Source organism: Xiphias gladius, chromosome 14 (assembly GCF_016859285.1).
Source record: "Xiphias gladius isolate SHS-SW01 ecotype Sanya breed wild chromosome 14, ASM1685928v1, whole genome shotgun sequence".
Lineage (NCBI taxonomy): Eukaryota > Metazoa > Chordata > Actinopteri > Istiophoriformes > Xiphiidae > Xiphias > Xiphias gladius.
In genome coordinates, this window is record NC_053413.1 from 2,130,010 (window position 1) to 2,149,842 (window position 19,833).

The window sequence follows — 19,833 nt, forward strand, 5'->3', positions numbered from 1 at the left end:
CGGCCCTCAGTGGTATTGCACTTTAAGGCACTTCCGCATTGGCTTAATTTTTCACACCCGGAGCCTACGTCAATTTTTATGTCCTTACCGAGTAAGTCTCTCTCCTTCCATCTCTCACTTCTATATATATATTAATTCTGTCTCTCTCGCTCTCTCTGTCACTCACTCACTCACACACACACACACACACAGACACAGACACAGACAGACACACACACACACACACACACACACACACACACACACACACACACGCTCCCTCACTCTCTGTCAATTTGCAGTCTTCCCCCTCTCCTGCAGCTGCCCGCTGCAACAGTGAAATATAACCGGACCAGAGGAAGACATGAACGGGCCTGAGCTCAGTGAACTCCCGGATGACTCGGAGCAGCTCGAGCCGTATGTGAGCAGCCTGAGGCGGAGAGCCCTGCAGGCAAACGAGCTGTCTGCTGTCAGGACGTTCTCCGACGGCTTTCTCATCAAGTTTCTGCGGGCCAGAGACTTCGACGTGGAGCTCTCTCTGAAGGTAGACCGCATTTCCCTCCAAGAAAAAAATCACTCCAACAAACTGAAAGTACACGAGTACAGAATTAGGCTTATAGTGAGTCTGAGATATTAAACAAGAACTTAACCGTAACGTTATGATAATATGGATTGTGTTTCATTGACTGCGCAAGGTAAGTCTTTTTACATCAGTACTTTTCTGAAAGATAGTCGCACAGTGTTTTTACATTATCATCCACAGATTTCAAAGAGTAGCATACAACAATGCAGTTATTGGGCTATCATCTACGTATGCAAGTAGTTTTTGTTACTTCAACTGACTATACTAAAAGCGAAACCTTTGTTCTCTGTATTAGGATCCTTGGATCCGTCAGTATATAATGGGACATATTTTTGATACAATGTTTGTAACCTATCTTCAACCAAGACTGCAATATTTCCAAGAGATTTATGTAAATGCATTTTTTCCAGAATATAAAAATCAATTGACACTGATGGAAACAGCCAGGGTGGTTTTACTGGTAACAGTACTGTAAGGATATATCTTTTCTGACTAAATGTAATGTCTCTAGATACTTTCTCACTGCAAAACATTCCAATCTGGCAGTTTTATCTCTCCCAGCATGGGAGTAATACCTTTGCTGTTGGATGTTGATCTTCCGAGTGCCCTTGAAGATTTGTCCAGTAGCATTTCACCCACCTCAACCTGAAGAGCAGACACAGGTCATTTTGAAAGCATCACAACAAAGTCTCGAAGCTTGAGTTTGCACCATCTCCAACTTCTTTAATTAGGTTATTGCTGCTGAACCATAAGCAATACATCCATAGTCTAATTCTGATCTAATCAGTGCTACATAAATATCTTTTTTATTGCAGATCTGCTTGCTCCCATTCTGACCCTTATAAACATCTCATCACATTTTATATCTTTTTACACTTGGTGTTTATCTTGTAAATATGTTCATTCCATGTTAACTCTGCATCAAACTACCCACTCAGAAATCTAGACATTCACTTGTTCTGTCCTTTGCTCATACATCTTTATCTGTGTATCAAACCCTATCTTTCTAGTGAACATTCACATCTGTTTTGTTTTGTTTTTCACTGAAAACTTGAATCCCCATGAATATGACAGTTTCTCAACCACATTAACTGCCTCTTGATTTTTTCCATAATATGATCAATATTCTTTACACTTTTCCACAAGGCTCCGTCATCAGCAAACAATGGCCGTCCAATATCGCCCTGAACTTGAGAAAAAACATCATTTATCGTAATGGAAAAGAGTATTGGACTAATGACATTGCCCTGAGGAGTACCATTATCTACCATATATCTTCCTGATAAGGCTGTCCCAATTCTGACTTGAATAAACCCATCAAATAAAAAGTCTTCAATCTAATTATATGTTCTACCTGCAAGTCCTATCATGTTTAATTTGATCTTTAATCCCTCCTTCCAAACCATACCATATGCCTTTTCTACGTCAAAACCCCCCCGCCATAATAGATTCTTTATTAACTTGTTCTTTATTACTAATTAATTTATTAATTAGTTTCCAGACACATAACAGTATCCATGGTTCCTCTACCCCTCCTAAATCCACTCTGATGATGTGATATAATGCCTCTGCTTTCCGTATAAAATGCTAATCTTTCTGTAATCAGTTTTTCCATTATCTTTACTATATTTGACGTCACTGCTATTGGCCTCATTGGGCTTAATGGGTCCTTCCCTGGTTTCCTGATAGAAATAATCACTGCCTCTTTCCAGTCAGCTGGCAACTTTCCCACTTCCCACATTTTACTTTAAAACCTAGCAGCTTCATAGATGCTAAAACACCTAAATGTTTTTAAACTTACATACCAGATTCCATCCTTCCCATAAGATGTTAGTCTGATCTTACTATATGTTACTAGAGCTTACTATTGCTCTCTTCATTTCTTCCAAATTATATGGTGCATTCATTTTACTATTAATATAATCCCTTCTCTAAAGAATTCCAGGATGCGCTGATCTTGTCATGACCCTTCCTCTCTTGCCCTCCTCACTCAAATTATCAGAACTATGGATTTAAGTAAGTGCCTTCACTATAATCTGTTCCTTCTCTTCATCAGACACTGCTGCTTCCTCCCCCATCTTCAGTACTGGATACTTCCATTCCCTTCTAATTCCTCTCATGCTCCTAATCATGCCCTAAACATCACCCATAGGCTTTGATCTACCAATTTTATTACAAAAGGTCTGACAGTTTTGCCTTTTTGCTTTATATATTATTTTCTAACCTTGGCTTGTGCTTGCTCATATTTAATTAATTTCTGAAAATTATGAGTTCTTCTTAATATCCTGAGAGCTTTGTTCCTTTCTTTCACTACTTTACCACACTCGTCTTACCAGCACAGAACCACCTTTCTCTTAATTTTTCCTTTACTTTTAGAAATTGATTAGCAGCTTCTAGTAATGTTTTAAACGTTTTTTTAATCAAACTTCAATATCTTCATTTAAGTCGATTTTGATTCATTTTTATCTCACATATATATTTAAACATTTCCCATTTTGCACTGCCAAATACCCACTTTCCCATTATTTCCCGTTGTTTCTTATTTCTTTGTAGTAATACACTACACAACACTGGCAAAAATGATAGCTGACTATTGATGTGTCTGCTGACAGATCCCACTCACATATTCTCGCTAAATTTCTGGATACTAAGGTTAAATCGAGTAAGGAAGTGTTCCCTGTGTCCATATCACAACTCTCCCATTGTTTAAACAAACCATGCTCTTTTCTTCTAGCAGTTCTTCAATTACCTTACCATTTGCATCTGTTCTTATTCCTCCCTATAATGTGGTATATGTGTTACAGTACCCACATACCAACACTCTGTTACCATCCAGCCCTTCAATTTGTGTTAACCCACTCAAATCTAGTTTCCTACTAGGACTGTAATAAATAATAATTACAAACTGTCCCTCACTTGTCCATATCTCTATGGTTACATATTCTTGCTCATTTCCTATACCCACATCTCTAAATGAAATATCTTTGCATATAAATGTGGCACATTTTCCCCCTACCCCGTCCCCCCACCACACCTAACAGAAGCATATCCAACTATTCTGATATCCAAATTTAGTCTCAACCATATTTCTTGTACACAAATGACATCTTGTTTACTAGAGAAATCATCAACATACTTTTTGAATTCCTGTCCATTAACCAACAAACTTCTTTCATTGTAGCAGGAGGACCATTATTAGTACAATCAAAATCATGATTGCTCCTTGCTTGCTTGAATACTGAGATCATTCCTCCCCACCGTTCTGTTTTGGGTTTAACCTCCATTGTAGCATTTACTACTCCTGCTATAAAAGTGACTTCTTTAAATCAACCATCACTTTTCCCTCATTTCCCTGGTCTGAATCTTTTCTGGGTTGTTTTCCTGGTCTGTTTCTTCCTCCTCTCTGACTCACCATCTTCACAGCCTCTCGATAGGAGACCCTACTCTGAGCTCTTACCTGGCCTATATCCATTTACCTTTTCATCACTTCACATCCCCCATAAGCCACACTGTGATTGCCACAACAGTTACAACATTTTGGTTTGATCATGATTACATTGCCCATACTCATGGTCTTCACCACATCTGGCACATCTTCTTCTGCCTTTACATGTATTGACTGTAAGACCAAGCCTTTAAAGTTGTAACATCTCATTGGCTTTGGTATGTACTCTCTTACGCTGTAACTCAAGAAGCGTAGAGTCACTTTCTTTGGGAGCACTTCCTCCTCAAGCACAACATACTCACTATCTTTCCTCACTCCTTTTTGAGTTACCTGCAACTGCCGAGCACCTTTCAGAATTCCTCCTTTTAAGTTTGATTTTATTTCTTCCATTGTTACTCTGACTGGCACTCCTCAAATCAAACCCTTACTCCACTTACTTCCTCTTTACATACATCTTGCACTTACCACTTTACATCGCCCTATTTCTCACATCCTGTCAGCCCGCTCTCTCTTCATCTCTGCAAAGAATCAATGCATTTCCATCTTGCAAAACCTTATCCATGTGTATATCCCCAGTCTGGTTTCTTAAAACGGTTGTCAATTTCACTGGATTCATTGAAAAATTCCTCTCTCCTTGCCAAATCTCAATATGATCTTAAACTCCAAACCTTCTTGAGCCCTCTTCTCTATTTCTCCCCCATTACCTCCACTACGTGTGATTTCTTTCAAATTATTTACTCTTTTCTCCCTCATTCTCTCACTACCTATACCTCAAAAACCACGTTAAAGTGTGCACTATTTCTTTAATAACATTTATTTTAATTAGTAAACTATTAATATGTTCAGTCATAAAAAGGATTCAAAGTCAAATTTTAAGCCTTTTCCCCAGTCGATTTTGACTTAATTATTTATCTATTTTATTTTTACCTTCACAAAGGATGTTATGTTTTCACCTGTGTCTATTTGTTGGTTTTTTCCTTCATTTATTTGTCAGCAAGATTATGCAAAAAGTACTTAACCAATTTGCACTGAATTTGGTGGAAGGATGGGGCATGTGCCAGGGAAGAACCTATTAAATTATAATTTATGATGAATTTTTATTGTTATCTCTGAAATCTGGCATATGTTGTTTGGCATTGGCCTTGGCGGAGGTATAAGCTCGACTGAGTGCCATTCTAGTCATTATTATTATTATTACTATTGTTATTACTTATTTTTTTGTTAGGGTTTTCCCCCCTAAAAACTATGACAGAGTGATTTATAATGACATATGGTCCGGATTTGTTCTCTTCTTTCTTTCAAAAATTTTTTTTCTTCATATAATTTATTTTAGTATACAAGTATTATTTTAATTGTGGATAGACCTCCTGCCTTCATAGACAGACATGCAGGCACAGCTTTCTTGTTCCAATATGGCGGCTGCGTTGATGCATCACTCCAATGAACAGCAGCAGCCAAAGCGGTATCTACGTGTATATCTGTGGTGGCTCAGTATGATGCGCTAAAAAAAAAAGATCATCTCTGAGTTTAGAACATGCGTTGTGTGACATCTAGTGACCACACTTGGGGGGCTTCTTCTTTGTTCACAGACAGTCCTTGCTACTGCGGTGAGTATATTATCTGCCTTTTAATAAACCGACCTGCACATTTATCAATGTGTTGTTTTTTGATAGAAGATAAAATCGTGCAGACTGATCTAGGGCTAGATATGATGGTAGCCAATTTGCTAATTTCAAATCAGATTTGTTTTAGTGAATGTTTTAGCTAGCTAGTACAAATTAGGCTAGTTGACATACGATTACACTGGACTCAATAGCCCCTCCTGGAATTAAAGGCAGTACAAGTAGTTATAGTATATTTTAAACACAAAACATTATTAGAATGTTAGAATATGCCTTTAGTAATCTCTTTTTTGTTGATCTCCTAGCAATGCATGCTTGTTGTGAAATTCAGTAGCTGTGCTGACAGCTTTTTTTCTTGCCGCGCCTTTTTTCTTTTATGTGAATTAGTTGGAAAGGCCTTTTTGGTTATATTCTACAAAAACACTTGTAACCTAATCCAACACAAGCACTCCTTAATTTCTGGATTAAGATAGCTTCAAATAAGGACTATTTCAGATGTCAGATTTCCGTACTTGTTTCTGGTGATATATGCAGGCTTGACCGACACAATGTTTTATATGGCAAAGGCATTTATTTTAGGCAAATGCAACCTCTTTAATTGCAACCAACACTCGCTGAACTAGCTTGACTGTGTTTACCACATAAAGCGCCATTTTATTAATGGGATCTTGTTTACTCTTGTATTTAATATTGTGTGTTTGCGGGTTCCTGCACTGCTGTAAAGCCAGCCTCCACTTCGAAAAAAAAACGGTCAAGTTAACCCCACTTTGTTCTGTGGTACATGTATATACTAGGCATTGCGGTAAGAAAGTGTAAGAACTGATTTCAAAATAAAAATGATCTTCCAGTGAATGTGCTTTCACATTCATTCAGTCAATCAGTCTGTAAATAATGAATGAATAAATAAATGAATACAAATACATAAATAACTAAATAAAAAAATAAATGAAATAAATATTAAATAGTAAATAAAATTAAAAATCTTTTTAAAAAAAACTACTTCCTACAAACTGTATTTCAGAGAAAAGTGAGGCTTTGTCATTTATGTTGCGTGAATAATTAGTCAAACTTAATAATAAAGAATACATTCCCAATCGGACTTTTAAGCACTAAAATGACAAGCTGTCATTGAGAAACCTCCTGTTTCCATAGACCGATTTGATAGGACTTTAATTTTGAAATTGATCATCTGACTGTCCTGATAATCTGTGACTAACATTCTTAGGTGGTGTACTATCATTCTGAGGTGAAATGGGTCTGTGGAAATGGAGAGTTTCCTTTTTAATTCTAATATGACTCTAGAGGGAACTCATCTTGTGTATGATAATTTAGAGGGTTTTTATTTTAAAATTCAGCATCAGATTTTCCTGATATTGTGTGTGACATTCTGAGGTTGTATACTATAATTTTGAAGAAAATAGGTCTGTGGAAACATGGAGTTTCCTTTTAATATCAATCTAAATTTATGAGCAACATAGCTCATTTGTGACATTTTAGAGGGCTTTAATTTTGAAATTCAACATCAGAATGCTCTGATAAATGTCTGAGCGACATTCTCAGGTGGTGTACTATCATTCTGAAGTGAAATGGGTCAGTGGAAAAAGGGAGTTTGCTTTTAATATCAATCTGAATTTAGATGGAACACTGCAAAAATATATGACATTTAATAGGACTTTAATTTTGAAATTCAAAACAAGAATGCCCTGATATTGTCTGAGTGACACTCTAAGGTGGTGCACTATCATTCTATCTACTATCATTTAAGTTTGACTAATTATTCACACAACATAACTCACGAAACCTCAATTTTCTCTGAAATACAGTTTTTAGACAGTAGTTTTTTTAACATTACAAACTTTTTATTATTTAAAATTAATTCATTTTTATTTATGTATGTATTTTATTTATTTTTTTATTCATTCATTCATTATTGACAGACTGACTGACAGACTGAATGAATGTGAAATCACGTTGACTTGAAGATTGCTTTTATTTTGAAATCAGTTCTTAAATGCTTAGTATAAACACTTACCTCAAAACAAAGTGGGGGCTAGCTTGACTGTGTTTTTCAAAGTGTAGGCTGACTTTACCGCAGTGTTCTTGCTGTGGTCCTAGACTCAACTATAATCATGGCCTTAGCTAATTAGTTCACTAAGAAACAAATAATCCATTAGTTACAGTTCAACCCTTAAAGCTTAACTTTAAAGCCTTTTCTTTATAGTAGTTGATGGACAGTAAAACAAATACAGTCGTTTATCCACAGTATTCCCATGATATTTCTCATCAGCTAACTGGCATCTTGATTTAAACACTGTAGACTCATTAAAACATATCTTCACTTAGTTCATCTGAATCATTTTTTGCTGAACATCATGCTGTCTGACAAAGAAATATAAGGTTACCAAACTGTTCAAGTAGCTGCAGTGAGAACTCGGTTACCTAACAGGAGAAAAATCGAAATTCTTCTTGCAAGCAGTATATCTGGTTTCAAAATTTTGCATGGGATAAGGTTACTGGGCAGGAGTAAAGGTTTGGAATTTCGTAAAGGGACAGTTATTAATGTATAACAATAGAATAGAACAGAATAGAATAGAATACCTTTATTGTCATTGCATACGGTACAACGAAATTTAGTTTGTCCCCCTCAGCAGTGTGTGTATATATATATATATATATATATATATATATATATATAACAAAAGGCAGCAGAATCTTCAAACAAATTAAACACATACATATGCACCGCATATTTAAGACTACACACATACATATATAGTAAAGTATGAATATAGAAACAATCTGAACGTTGATTGCACACCTGGATACACACAGACATGAAGATAAGTATACAAATAGTAGAGTATCTTCCATCGAGACAGTATATTGCCCAGAGATGCCATGTGGTGACACGTAATGACCAGAGCAATTATGTAACAGAGTTCAGTTCTTTAACAGCGCTAGAGAGTCTGGATGTGCAGGTCATAATAGACCAATAGCGCCTTCCAGAGGGCAAGAGGGGGAGAGGTGGAGTGAAGAGTTGGCGGCCTGAGTGAGATAAGTCCTTGATGTTTGTTGCCCTTCGTAGACATCGAGTTCTGTATATGTTCTCTAGTGAAGGTAGCTGAGTTTTGGTGGTTTTCTGTGCTGATTTGATGACTCTCTCAAGAGCCTTCTTTTCAGCCACAGAGCAGCTGGCATACTACACCATGATGCAATAGGTAAGTATGCCGTCCACAGAGCAGCGATAAAAGGACACTAACAGCTGCTTGGACAGGTTAGCTTTCCTCAGTGTTCTTAAGAAGTAGAGTCGCCTCTGTGCTTTCTTCACCTGGGAGGTTGTAATAAAACACCATGTGAGGTCCTGGGAGATGCGTGTGCCAAGGATTTTAAAGCTATTCACTCTTTCCACTTTGTCTTCTCTGATGTGTAGAGGAGGCGGTTCCTCTTTGTGCTTCCTGAAGTTGATGATCAGATCCTTTGTTTTGGAGGTGTCAAATGTCAGGTTGTTGATGGAGCACCATTCTGATATAAACTGGACCTCATCCCTATAGGCGGACTTGTCACAATTATGTATCAGTCCTGCCATAGAGGTATCATCTGCAAACTTGATGATTGTATCATATTGAGATGATTGGTTTGTATGCAGTTGTAGGTCTAGAGGAAGTAGAGAACAGGGCTGATCACGCAGCCCTGTGGAGCTCCAGTGCTGAGTCTCAGGGTGGGGGAGGGATGGGTCCCCTGCCTAACAGTCTGTGGTCAGTTTAATACGTCCTTGATCCATCTTCGTGGGTGATGACTGACTCAACCTAGGTTGAGCATTTTGATCACCATTCTGCTGAGGATGATCGTGTTAAATGCAGAGCTAAATTCCACGAACAACATTCTCACATATGTCCCCTAGTGTTCCAGGTGAGTCAGTACAGTGGGGAGAGCTGTTGGCTCTTTAGGCAAATTGTAATTGGTCCAGGATGGGTGGAAGGGAAGGTTTGCCTGATGTGCCTTAGGACTAGCCTCTCGAAAAACGTCATTACAGTGGGCGTGAGACCCACAGGTCTTTAGTCTTTAAGGCTGCTGATTGCTGTTTTCGTTGGGAAAGTCATAATTGTGTGCAGACTTGAAACATTTTAGGAAAGTGCATTGTGACAGAGAGAGGTTAACGATGTTGCTGAACACTTCAGCCAGCTGATCAGCACAGTGCTCTCCCTTTCCTTGGGTTGACACTGTGGAGCACTCTTCTGACATCATCTGTGCTAACACTAAGTGCCAGGCTGTTAGCAGTTGGTAGTGGTGCTGTCCCTGTCTCACTCATCTCAAAGCAGACGAAGAAGTAGTGGGGTTACTTGGCTAGCGAGTCGCTGCTGCCGGTGGTTGGGTCTTTGCTACCTCTGTAGTTTGTGAAGTGCCGAATGCCTTGCCATGCAAGGCCAAATCTTCAGGTTGGACCTGGCAACCTGAAGAGAGCCATCAAGGATGTCAGATCTAAAGGCTGTATTAGGCCTCTCAGCAGAAGCTTGACATTCCTGTCCATCCATGGTTTGTTGTATGGAAAGCATCAAATGTGCTGGTCAACAGTGACATTATCTACACAGATCCATATATAAGACAGGACAGTGGACGTGTAGTCCTCACTGTCTGGTTGTGCAAATAGGTCCCGGTGAGTGAGTTCAAAATATACCTGGAGTTGAATGTGAGCCCTTCAGGCCAGATCTTTATGGTTTTCACAGAAGGATTTGTTTTGCTTATGAGAGGTCTGTATGCAGGAGAAAAAGGGATAGGTGGTCAGACTGGCCTAAGTTGGGAGGGTAGAGACTCTATATCTTTCCCTAATGTTGCTGTCAAAATGGTCCAATGTTTTCTGATCTCTCATGGGTCATGTCACATGTGGGTAGATTTTAGGGAGGACAGTTTTCAGATTTGCATGGTTAAAGTCTCCAGCTACGATAAAAATCCCATCAGGATGAGCAGCCTGTAGTTTGCCGATGGGTGTTAGCAGGGTGCCTCCAGCTATCTTGGTGCTAGGGCTTGGTGGAATGTACACTGTCACAACATTGACATCAATGAACTCCCGTGGCAGATAAAAGGGTCAGCATCTTACTTATGTATTCTAAATCTGGCGAGCAGTGCCTGTCTATGATGTTACATTTATCCTTTGTTTATATTGTTATAGTAAAGACGTGGCCCAGTGTTACTTTCATTAGGAGAAAAGGGCTATATGAATAGCCTTGACATAAAGAAAATTTTGGATGACCAAAAACTCGAGTGTAAACTTTGCACAGAGTAGTTTGCACATCACAGCTCAACAACCAACATGGCATATCATCTAAAAATGGTAGGCTAACTTGTCTGCGTGTTTAACCCCTGGGGGTTTGAGTGTATATTCCTCAATAGTCCTTGTGCTGGGATCACCAGTTGATGTAGTAGTTTTTTCGAAAATCATATAAATGTGGGCCGGTGCACGCTAGTCAACTCTGAGTCTGTTATCATTTCAGTATAAAATAAATGGGATAAAATAATTTAATATGCTGCAAATACTAACCCTTTATGTTTATATATAATTCATTTAGGCTAATAAGGCTACCGGGTAGAGTTCAGTCAGTGTACTGTTGCCAATTTAGTTAATCTAGAGATAATGTGCAGATTTTTTTTTTTCCTGCGACTAATTGATTGGTTGAAGAATAGGTATGATTTCAGTCGACCAAGATTTTCTTTGGTTGAATACAGCCCTATTGGATACTTTTAGAATATTTTGCTGCTAATACTTACACAGGACTAATATTGTAGTACAGTAATTTTACATAAAGATATTGCTAGTTTTAATGAAGGAAAAGACCTGAATACATATACCACAATTGCCCATTACAAACAAAAATGACATAATCACTTATTCAAATACTCTGAAAGTTTGTTTTCTAGTTGGTGAGTGAACTTCCATCATACAGTATAAATGTAATAATTTCTACTGATGTTATTGAAGGTGCTCTTTATTTGAGGCAAGGCTGGGTGCTACCTCTTTAAAAAAATGCTGGAAATCCGACCGTCTGGCTGTCTATCCGTCCGTCTGACCGACCATGTGCAGTATGTATCCTGCCCCCATCAATTTATGGATCACCATAAGGAGTTCCAAGATGCAATGGCCATTGTCCAAGACAAGGGAAAACCCGACTTCTTCTTGACCTTCAGCTGCCATTAAAAGAAAATCACAGGATTACTTTTTGCATGCCAGGCCAAAGATGCTTCCAGGAACTCTGACATGGTGGCAATAGGGCCATGGAGATCTGACTAGCAGCCTGCATCACACATGGCATTCTGACAATGACAAGAAGGTGGATTCTGTTGGAGGAGGCTGCAAGCATCGCATTTGGTCCGTTAGTGTGTTAGATATTTGCCATCATGTTCGGTCTCAGACCTCCCCAATTATGAGCCGTGTGTAGTTGTACAGACAGTGATGGAGATTGTGGAACGGGGACTCGGCAAGATAATTGCAGTTGATGCAAGTGGTCGGACTTGGAAAAATCACACATTGTCCCACATCCTCAACAAAGTCCGAGCACGAGGCAAAGTAGTCCTTGCAACAGCTGCAAGTGGCATTGCAGCTAACCTTTTGCCTGAAGGGGCCGCTTTTCATACTCGAACAAAATACCCTCTCATTCTCACTGACGCATCAACTTGCAACATGAGCAAAGAGGACAGGACTGCAACACTCATCAGAATGACATATCTCATGGTGGTGGATTGCTACGCATTAGAGGCACAAGACTGTACATTCCAGTGGCTTTGCAATGCAGATAAGCCATTTGGTGGCATCACAATGCCACGGTGACTGGAGGCAATTCCTTACCATCGTGCCACCATAATAGCTGCACTGAGGTAGTAGGAAGATGCTTGAAGAGCTCATACCTGTGGATAAATGTCAAGGTACTTCATCTTACTGAAAACATAAAGATCAGGCAGGCTGCTGGAAAGCAACAAGACAAAACAGATTTTGTCAAATTCCTCTGGACCATGGTGAGGGAAAGATTCCTGTGAATCCAGAGCAGGGTGAATTTGTTGTTGAACTGAATGACTCACTCAATCTTCCTAGTGAAAGGACATTGTCAGTTGGGTGTATGAGGACATCCAAACCAACTTTTCCAACCCCAAATGGCTATTTCAGTGTGTCATACTGTGACCAACCAACTCTGAAGTTGACAGAGTGAACAAATACATAACAAAGTATTTTCCAGGAGAAGAGCACGTTTGCAATAGTGTGGACACAGTACAGTTTGAGAGTAAACAAGTGACGTTTCACATCACTCTAAAGGAATGGTGATCATGCTACTTGGTAACTTCGACCAGCACAATGGACACTGCAATGGGTCAAGATATCTCATCGATCAGATACTGCCCCATGTCTTGGTTGCAAAATGTGTAGTTGATATCAACACTGGAGGCACACTCCTGATTCCACACATTAATTTGGCTGAATCTGAGCAAACACTATAGCCCTATACACTGCAGAATTTATCGTGCTACTTCTATCAGCTGTCACATCATGAATAAACACCAGTGACCCAGTTCCACTAGCAGCCATACATGCCCATGCCATAACACTACCTCCACTATGTTTGACAGATGATGTGGTATTCTTTGGATAATGATTCATGCATTTCCTTCTTCAGACTCTTCTCTTCCCATCATTCTGGTACAAGTAGACCTTGGTTTCCTCTGTTCAAAGAATCTTGTTCCCAAACTGGGAAGGCTTTTTTAGATGACAAAATCTAATCTGGCCTTTCTGTTCTTGAGTGTTACCGGTGGTTTACACCATGACATAAACCCTCTGTATTTACATTCATGATGGCGTCTCTTCATGACTTTGACAATGCTACGCCAACCTCCTTGAGACTGTTCTTGACCTGAATAGATGTTGTAAAGGGGTTTTTCTTCAGCAAGGAGAAAATTCTGTGATCATCCACTTCTCTGGTCTTCCAGGTGTATGTACCAAATTGTTGATTTGGCCACTCCTAAAGTTTCTGCCATATCCCTGATAGATTTGTTTTCTTTTTTCAGCCTAATGATGGCCTACTTCATTTACATTGTCTCCTCTTTGGACCGCATACTGAGAATTCCCATGACCAGCTACCAAATCGTAATTCAACACTTGGAATCAACACCAGACCTTTTTATCTGCTTAATTGTCATGAAATAACAAGGAAACAGGCCACACCCCTCCATGAAACTGATTGTTAGTCAATTGTCCAATTACTTTTGAGCCTCTGAAAATGAGGGACTATGTATAAAAATGGCTGTTATTCCTAAACGGTTAATGCAATATTTTTCTGAAACCCTTTGAATTACAGCGGAGAGTCTACACTTCTTGATGGTGGTGTAAAGAGGTTAAAATACTTATGTACCTAATTGTATATAAATCTGTCTCTATGTAGTCTGTCTATCTGACTAACCATGTATCTTTATCTTTCCCCCCACTGCCCGTCCTTTTCTTTCTCTTTCTATTTATCCATCTTTTAGGGTATGCTCAAGGTACACACCAGCTTGCTCGAGGAGGGTGCTGTATTGAGCATCTTTTGCAGTTATGCTTTTGTTAACTTGTTTTTTAAAATAAATTCTAAGAACAGGTATGTATGGTGTCATTTTTAACTGAAAACATAGCACATGTATCTGTGTTATGGGGTTAGGCATGGAGTAATGCAGTGGTGGGAAAAGAATGCCACGAAAAAATAGTTGAACTTTCTTTGTGGAAAAAACATTTGACAAATTATTCAAAACAGAGTATTTTTATATGTCCTAAATCATATCTGGAGGGGATCTTTAACAAATAAAACCTGCATTGTGCACTTGACAATAATTTTGGTAGTTTGAAATTTAAAAATTATTTAGTTCACTCTAAATATCAAAAGCAAATCATTCCATCTAGTGCTTCAGTGTTATGCTGAACACCTTTTAAATTCTGTGTTACATAGTAATGTAGTAATTATATAATATGGCATGGTTAAAGGAAAGGGCCCTTATTATTTTTATGAAATACATGTGGTTTTATATTACTAATCAAACATTTCCTTGTTCTGGCAATATGCAGGCTAGGTCATAGGCAGATTTTAGGGTAGCTCTGGCAGAATAAATTGTCAGTCATTACTTTTCACAGGCCATCAACTGGCTTTAATATGGTTAAGTTCTGGCAAAGCCGACCTCGGGAGTTGGGCTAATTTCAATGGGCCAGTTCTGGCAGTTTTGTTGGGATGATTGTAGCTCATTGCTGGCAGTGTCGGTTAAGTATTGGCAACTAGACTCAGACCGGTATACGTTAGGTCTACCATTTTTACTGGGGTGATTGCGGCCCTATGCTGCCAGGCCCAGTGCCGGTTCAGTTTCAGCTGCCGGACAGGACCAGTGTACTTGGGCTGATTCTTAAATCTCAGTTTAACACATGGACATACAAGCAGGATTTGTGACATCACAACTAGTTTAAAAGCCAGTCATGGTTCATTGTAGAGCTTACACAAATGGGATGTAGAAACATGGACTTTCCAGTGAAGTAAGACACAGCTGTAGCTGGAAGACTACACTTTGAATTTAAATTTGCTCTTGTTGAAAATTGGGGCATCACCTTCAATTGAAGGAAAACGTATAAACCAAATTCATCAGTATCAAAATCCGAAGTAGTTAGGCTCTTGATTCAGGGATCTCTTGTTTTCACATTGAAAGAATATACAAGACAATGACTTGGTGATAAATAAGGATATTTATTATAGCTAAATGTCTATAAGTAACTGAATAAATTAGGTATTAATAATGAGCATATGACAAAGAGGTCAGAATCAAACAGATGAATGAAAATGAACTTGTCACTTAGTTTGGCAATAGTGAACTGAAATGTGAAATTCAGAATTACCAGAGAACAGCGGAACACTATGATCATAAATAATTTCTCAAGAACTTAAAATTAATAATTCAGAGCATTATCTGACATCAACTCTTATCACAGACAGCATAAGTAAAAGTTTAGCCTCCTTTTGTAGCGTCAACTTGGCCCCTTTCAGTTGGATCCAAAGTGGTTTGGTGCTGACTCGCTCGCAGCTCCCCAGTGATGTGGTGCTCCTTGGGACGCAGTGGTTATCAAGTGACGACATTCTGAAAGTGGGCTGCTCAGCTGACGGCCTCGCTCCAGTGTGAATGGAACAGAGCTAGGGGCTGATGTTGGCTTTTGCAAGCAGGCGGAAGTTTTCAGAAGAGGCAGTCTTTGCTGGTTTCTTGGTCCTTTGTGGTCATAATTAGATAGAGCTCTGCTACATTGACTTTCTTTAACAAAAAGCGTTACATAGTCTTGAAAGTGATTTCATAGACTGGATGATAAAAGCGTCCAAAATACTATCAAAACGAGACTTACTGAAGCACCAAAAATACTAAAACTTGAGTTCACTCAATTCAATATTGAGCTACAAAGACTGGTTTAAGATAAAGATCAAGATGCACATGCAGCTTAATAAAGAATAAAAATTAAAAAAAACAAAATCAGATCAGATCAATACGTCAGCCTCTCCAGGTTGGAGACGGATAGTGCCCTCTCTGGCAAATGTTAGTTTTTGACTCTTTCATTATAAGGTGAGAAGTTCATATGGAAAGTTTTATTGCGGAAGGTGAGAAGGCCACTTGGTGGGTCAGAGGAGTCTCTGAAAGTTTATTATAAACCCACCGTTTACTTCCTAGTGAAATTTGTGATACAAAAGGAATGGTGTCTTCACTAATCACCTTTTTGTCTGGAGGGGGTCTTCAAACATTAATGAATCAGTCGTAATAATCAAACAATAATCCAGCATGTCATAAATTGTGGTCAGATGTCTGCAGATTGAGCAGTTCCATGGTCTGATTTCACATATGGCTGCTGTCTAAAGGTCCATTATAAACTGTAGAGAGTTTGTTTCAATTATTGGAGTAGTATTGTACATGTTGTGGCATAAACTGTGATCCTGAGACTGCTGTGATATAAAACTGGACTTCACTGTAGAACAGACCATATTGTCTGCATCTACCAGCCATTTACGGCTCCATATTATTCTTTTTTCTTCTTACTTTCTGTTCACAACATTGCACAAACTAAAACTGCCTTTCTGTCTCTTTGTAAACATTGAGGACACAGTCATCTTGTTTGAATAAACTATATTGGAATTATCACTGGACAAATCCAACCAGAGGCTCCATGCTTACGTTCAGTGTGAGTTCGTTCAGGTCAATCGATTGACTCGTTCATTGTGAGAAGAGAAATCATAGGTTCTAGCCTTGCTGAAAAACATTTAGTATGAGTTCACACTACATGCCTGATCAAAAAGGAAAAGATGCTAACTTGCAGCTGAGTTTCATAATGGCAAGTGTAGAGAGATCTTAAGAGATAAAAATTAAGACATGGTAGTTTTCGCTGCACAGATTGTGACCATTCTTTTAACTTGTCTCATGTCAACCAACTCATAAAAGTGCAATACTTAATTACTGGAGTGCACTTTTAGGGGTTTACTGATGGAGAAATGAGAAACTTTAGAAAATTTGAATGCCTTATGTGCACAGTTTCCATGTTTCATGTGAAAAGGACCAACTTATCCAAACTCCATGGCCCCTGAGTGATTACTTTAAACTGTTCTCAATTTAAAAAATGACTACTACTAAATATGTTTGTGCACAAAAACAAAGTAATATAAATTGTTATCCCTAAAAGCACCACACATAATATACTCTTCTATATTTCTGATGTGTTGCCTTATTTACAAACAAATAACAAAGAATGATACACAGATTGAACTAATGTACTTATATCATGAATTACATGTACTCAAATACTGTATTTATTATTGTTTGCTGCTTCCTTGCACTCTCATTTACTTTCATTTCCACTGACCCGAAAGCAGAAAGGCTGAGTTGCTCACTTTCATTTGAAAGCAGTAGGAGCTCAGCCAAGTGGGTCTAAGCTATGCAGATCTGGTGCACATACACAAACTGACTCTGACATTTGCCACACAAATAATTCTTTGAATTTGCTTTTCTTATAACTGCCTGAGCTTGTATTTTTATTCCCGGGACATTTACTCTGAGGATTTGGCTAAGATAACAGAGTAGATGAAAAGGTTATAAAACATTTGATTTGTGTCAACTACTGTAAGCATACAGCACATATCTTCTTTAATGCACTGGTGTTTCACCTACATTCACATGTGAGGATAGGTACAGTAGACTCCTGTGAATTCCCTCATGTCCCTGAACATTGCATGTGTCCTCTGCAGCTCTTACTAAACTATCAGCGGTGGCGGAGAGAGAGTCCTGAGATCGGCAGCTGTCTGTCTCCCTTCTCTGTGCTCGGCCTCCTCAGCACATCGTATCATGCTGTCCTCCCACAGCGAGACCACACTGGCAGCAGGGTACTTGTCTACAGGATTGGTCAGTATACAAAGTTTGTCTGTGTTGATAGGAATTTTCTAAAAAAGCAGTGATGTCATAGGGCATCAAACATGTCTATTTATGCCTATTTTTGTATTGATTTTAAGTTTTGTAACTCCAGATATAAATATCACAAAGCCATGGATAATGGTTTAAATTAAATACAACTGTACCATGAGACAATGTCAAAACAGAATCACTTAAAGTTATAAATTTCAGTCCTGGTTGTCAGTAGTTACAACTGCAATCTGGCAAGTACATTGCGTTTGCTGTGGCCGCTTCACAATATAGGTAACCCATGTTTTGCCAGTTAAACACTTTTAATGTGAAGCAGCAGCAGTAAGATGTTTTGTTTGCATGAGCTATAACTTGATACTCTGACACAAAATACAAAGAGTCAACACTTACCACTAACGCTGATTCCAATGAGATCAAATTATGCCAGATTACCTGATGCAATATTTCCTGTGAATCCCTGGTGTTTAGGTAGACCGTCTGAATCCAGAGAGATAATTACTGTATGTACTGCACATACATTGAATGGCAAATGCTGAAAAACTGAAGCCCATAAATAGTATCCAAAATGGGGTTTGTTTTCATTAAAATAATTTTAATGTCATAATAGCCATGTAAATTATAGGCATTAAATTCACACTGAATCTCAAACAATATAAAACAGGTTTTTTCTTAAACACTTGTTGAGCATTTTCTGGAAAGAGCGATATAATTGGGTGTAGAATAATTTCACATTTTTGCATGTTCAGCTGACCTGCTATGCGCTGACTAAAAGTTCTTGAGGTTACAGTAAAAGTAACACTTGTTGAGCATTATCTGGAAAGAGCGATATAATTGGTTGTAGAATAATTTCACATTTTTGGATGTTCAGCTGACCTGCTATGCGCTGACTAAAATTTCTCTCGGTTATAGTAATTTAGCATTGAAATTGGAATAAATTTATCATTTTACTACAAGTCTTCAAACTGAACATTGTCTCAATTTTAGCTATAATTAGTGCCAAAGTACATGGTTCTTTCCAGAAAACTAATGAAATTATTAGAAATGTATGAACATGTAAAATAAAGTATTACCTAAAAGTTTTATTCAGCAGTTTGTTAAATTATGTATTTCAGCATTTGAATGCCAAAAGGGTGGGATTGGTGGAGGCAATAAAAACATAAAAGCAAATGGTGTAAAACTACTAAAGGGGTCAATATAACTATTTACATCTACTCATGTCTTAAGGTGCATGTAATGAAAGATACCAGTGGAAATGTTGTTTCTTGGTGCCAAACTGCTCACAAAAAGGTATGCTACTCTGCCAATTTGCAGTAATGCAGAGAGAAACACCATACGTTCTGCACATATAGGTCATGATTTGACTTTTCTGGCTCACTTTTGTGGTCTAGAGGCAAGGATCTGCGCCATCCTCTCATCCACAGTTCGTAAAAGTAATGTAAGTAATGTGCCAAGAAATTAAGCGATTTGCAATTTGCAGCAAAGGCACTGAAGACAATGTCTGCTAAACAGCCAGTATGAATGAAAAATATGTGGGTTTCAAATTCTTCAAAAAACTGAGTCTGCAAATGTTTTGTGAAGAAGAAAATGCATTCAACGCATGTATTAAGTCTTAAAGCAAACCTGTGTAACTTTTGCGCATGACTACTGTGACCACGGCGGAATCACTTTGGAGGACAGGGGTTCACGCGCCCCCATATTTGGAAAATGGAAATTTGTGCCATCAAATGCATCTGAAAGCTTGAAAAACTAATTCTCTCCCCTCAATATTT

At 38.4% G+C, this 19,833-nt stretch overlaps 1 protein-coding gene across 2 annotated transcripts in view; it reads left to right on the forward strand.

Moving 5' to 3' along the window:
* ttpa (tocopherol (alpha) transfer protein) overlaps positions 1 to 19,833 on the forward strand; it is a 25,469-nt gene continuing 5,636 nt past the window's right edge. The window contains exons 1-3 of one of the 2 annotated variants that reach the window (XM_040143443.1): positions 1 to 91; positions 282 to 523; positions 17,893 to 18,046. In XM_040143443.1, coding sequence (XP_039999377.1) covers positions 344 to 523; positions 17,893 to 18,046 — 334 coding nt within the window. In that variant the 5' untranslated portion in view covers positions 1 to 91; positions 282 to 343. The remainder of the gene's footprint in view (positions 92 to 281; positions 524 to 17,892; positions 18,047 to 19,833) is intronic. The other variant, XM_040143444.1, reaches the window with a different exon arrangement.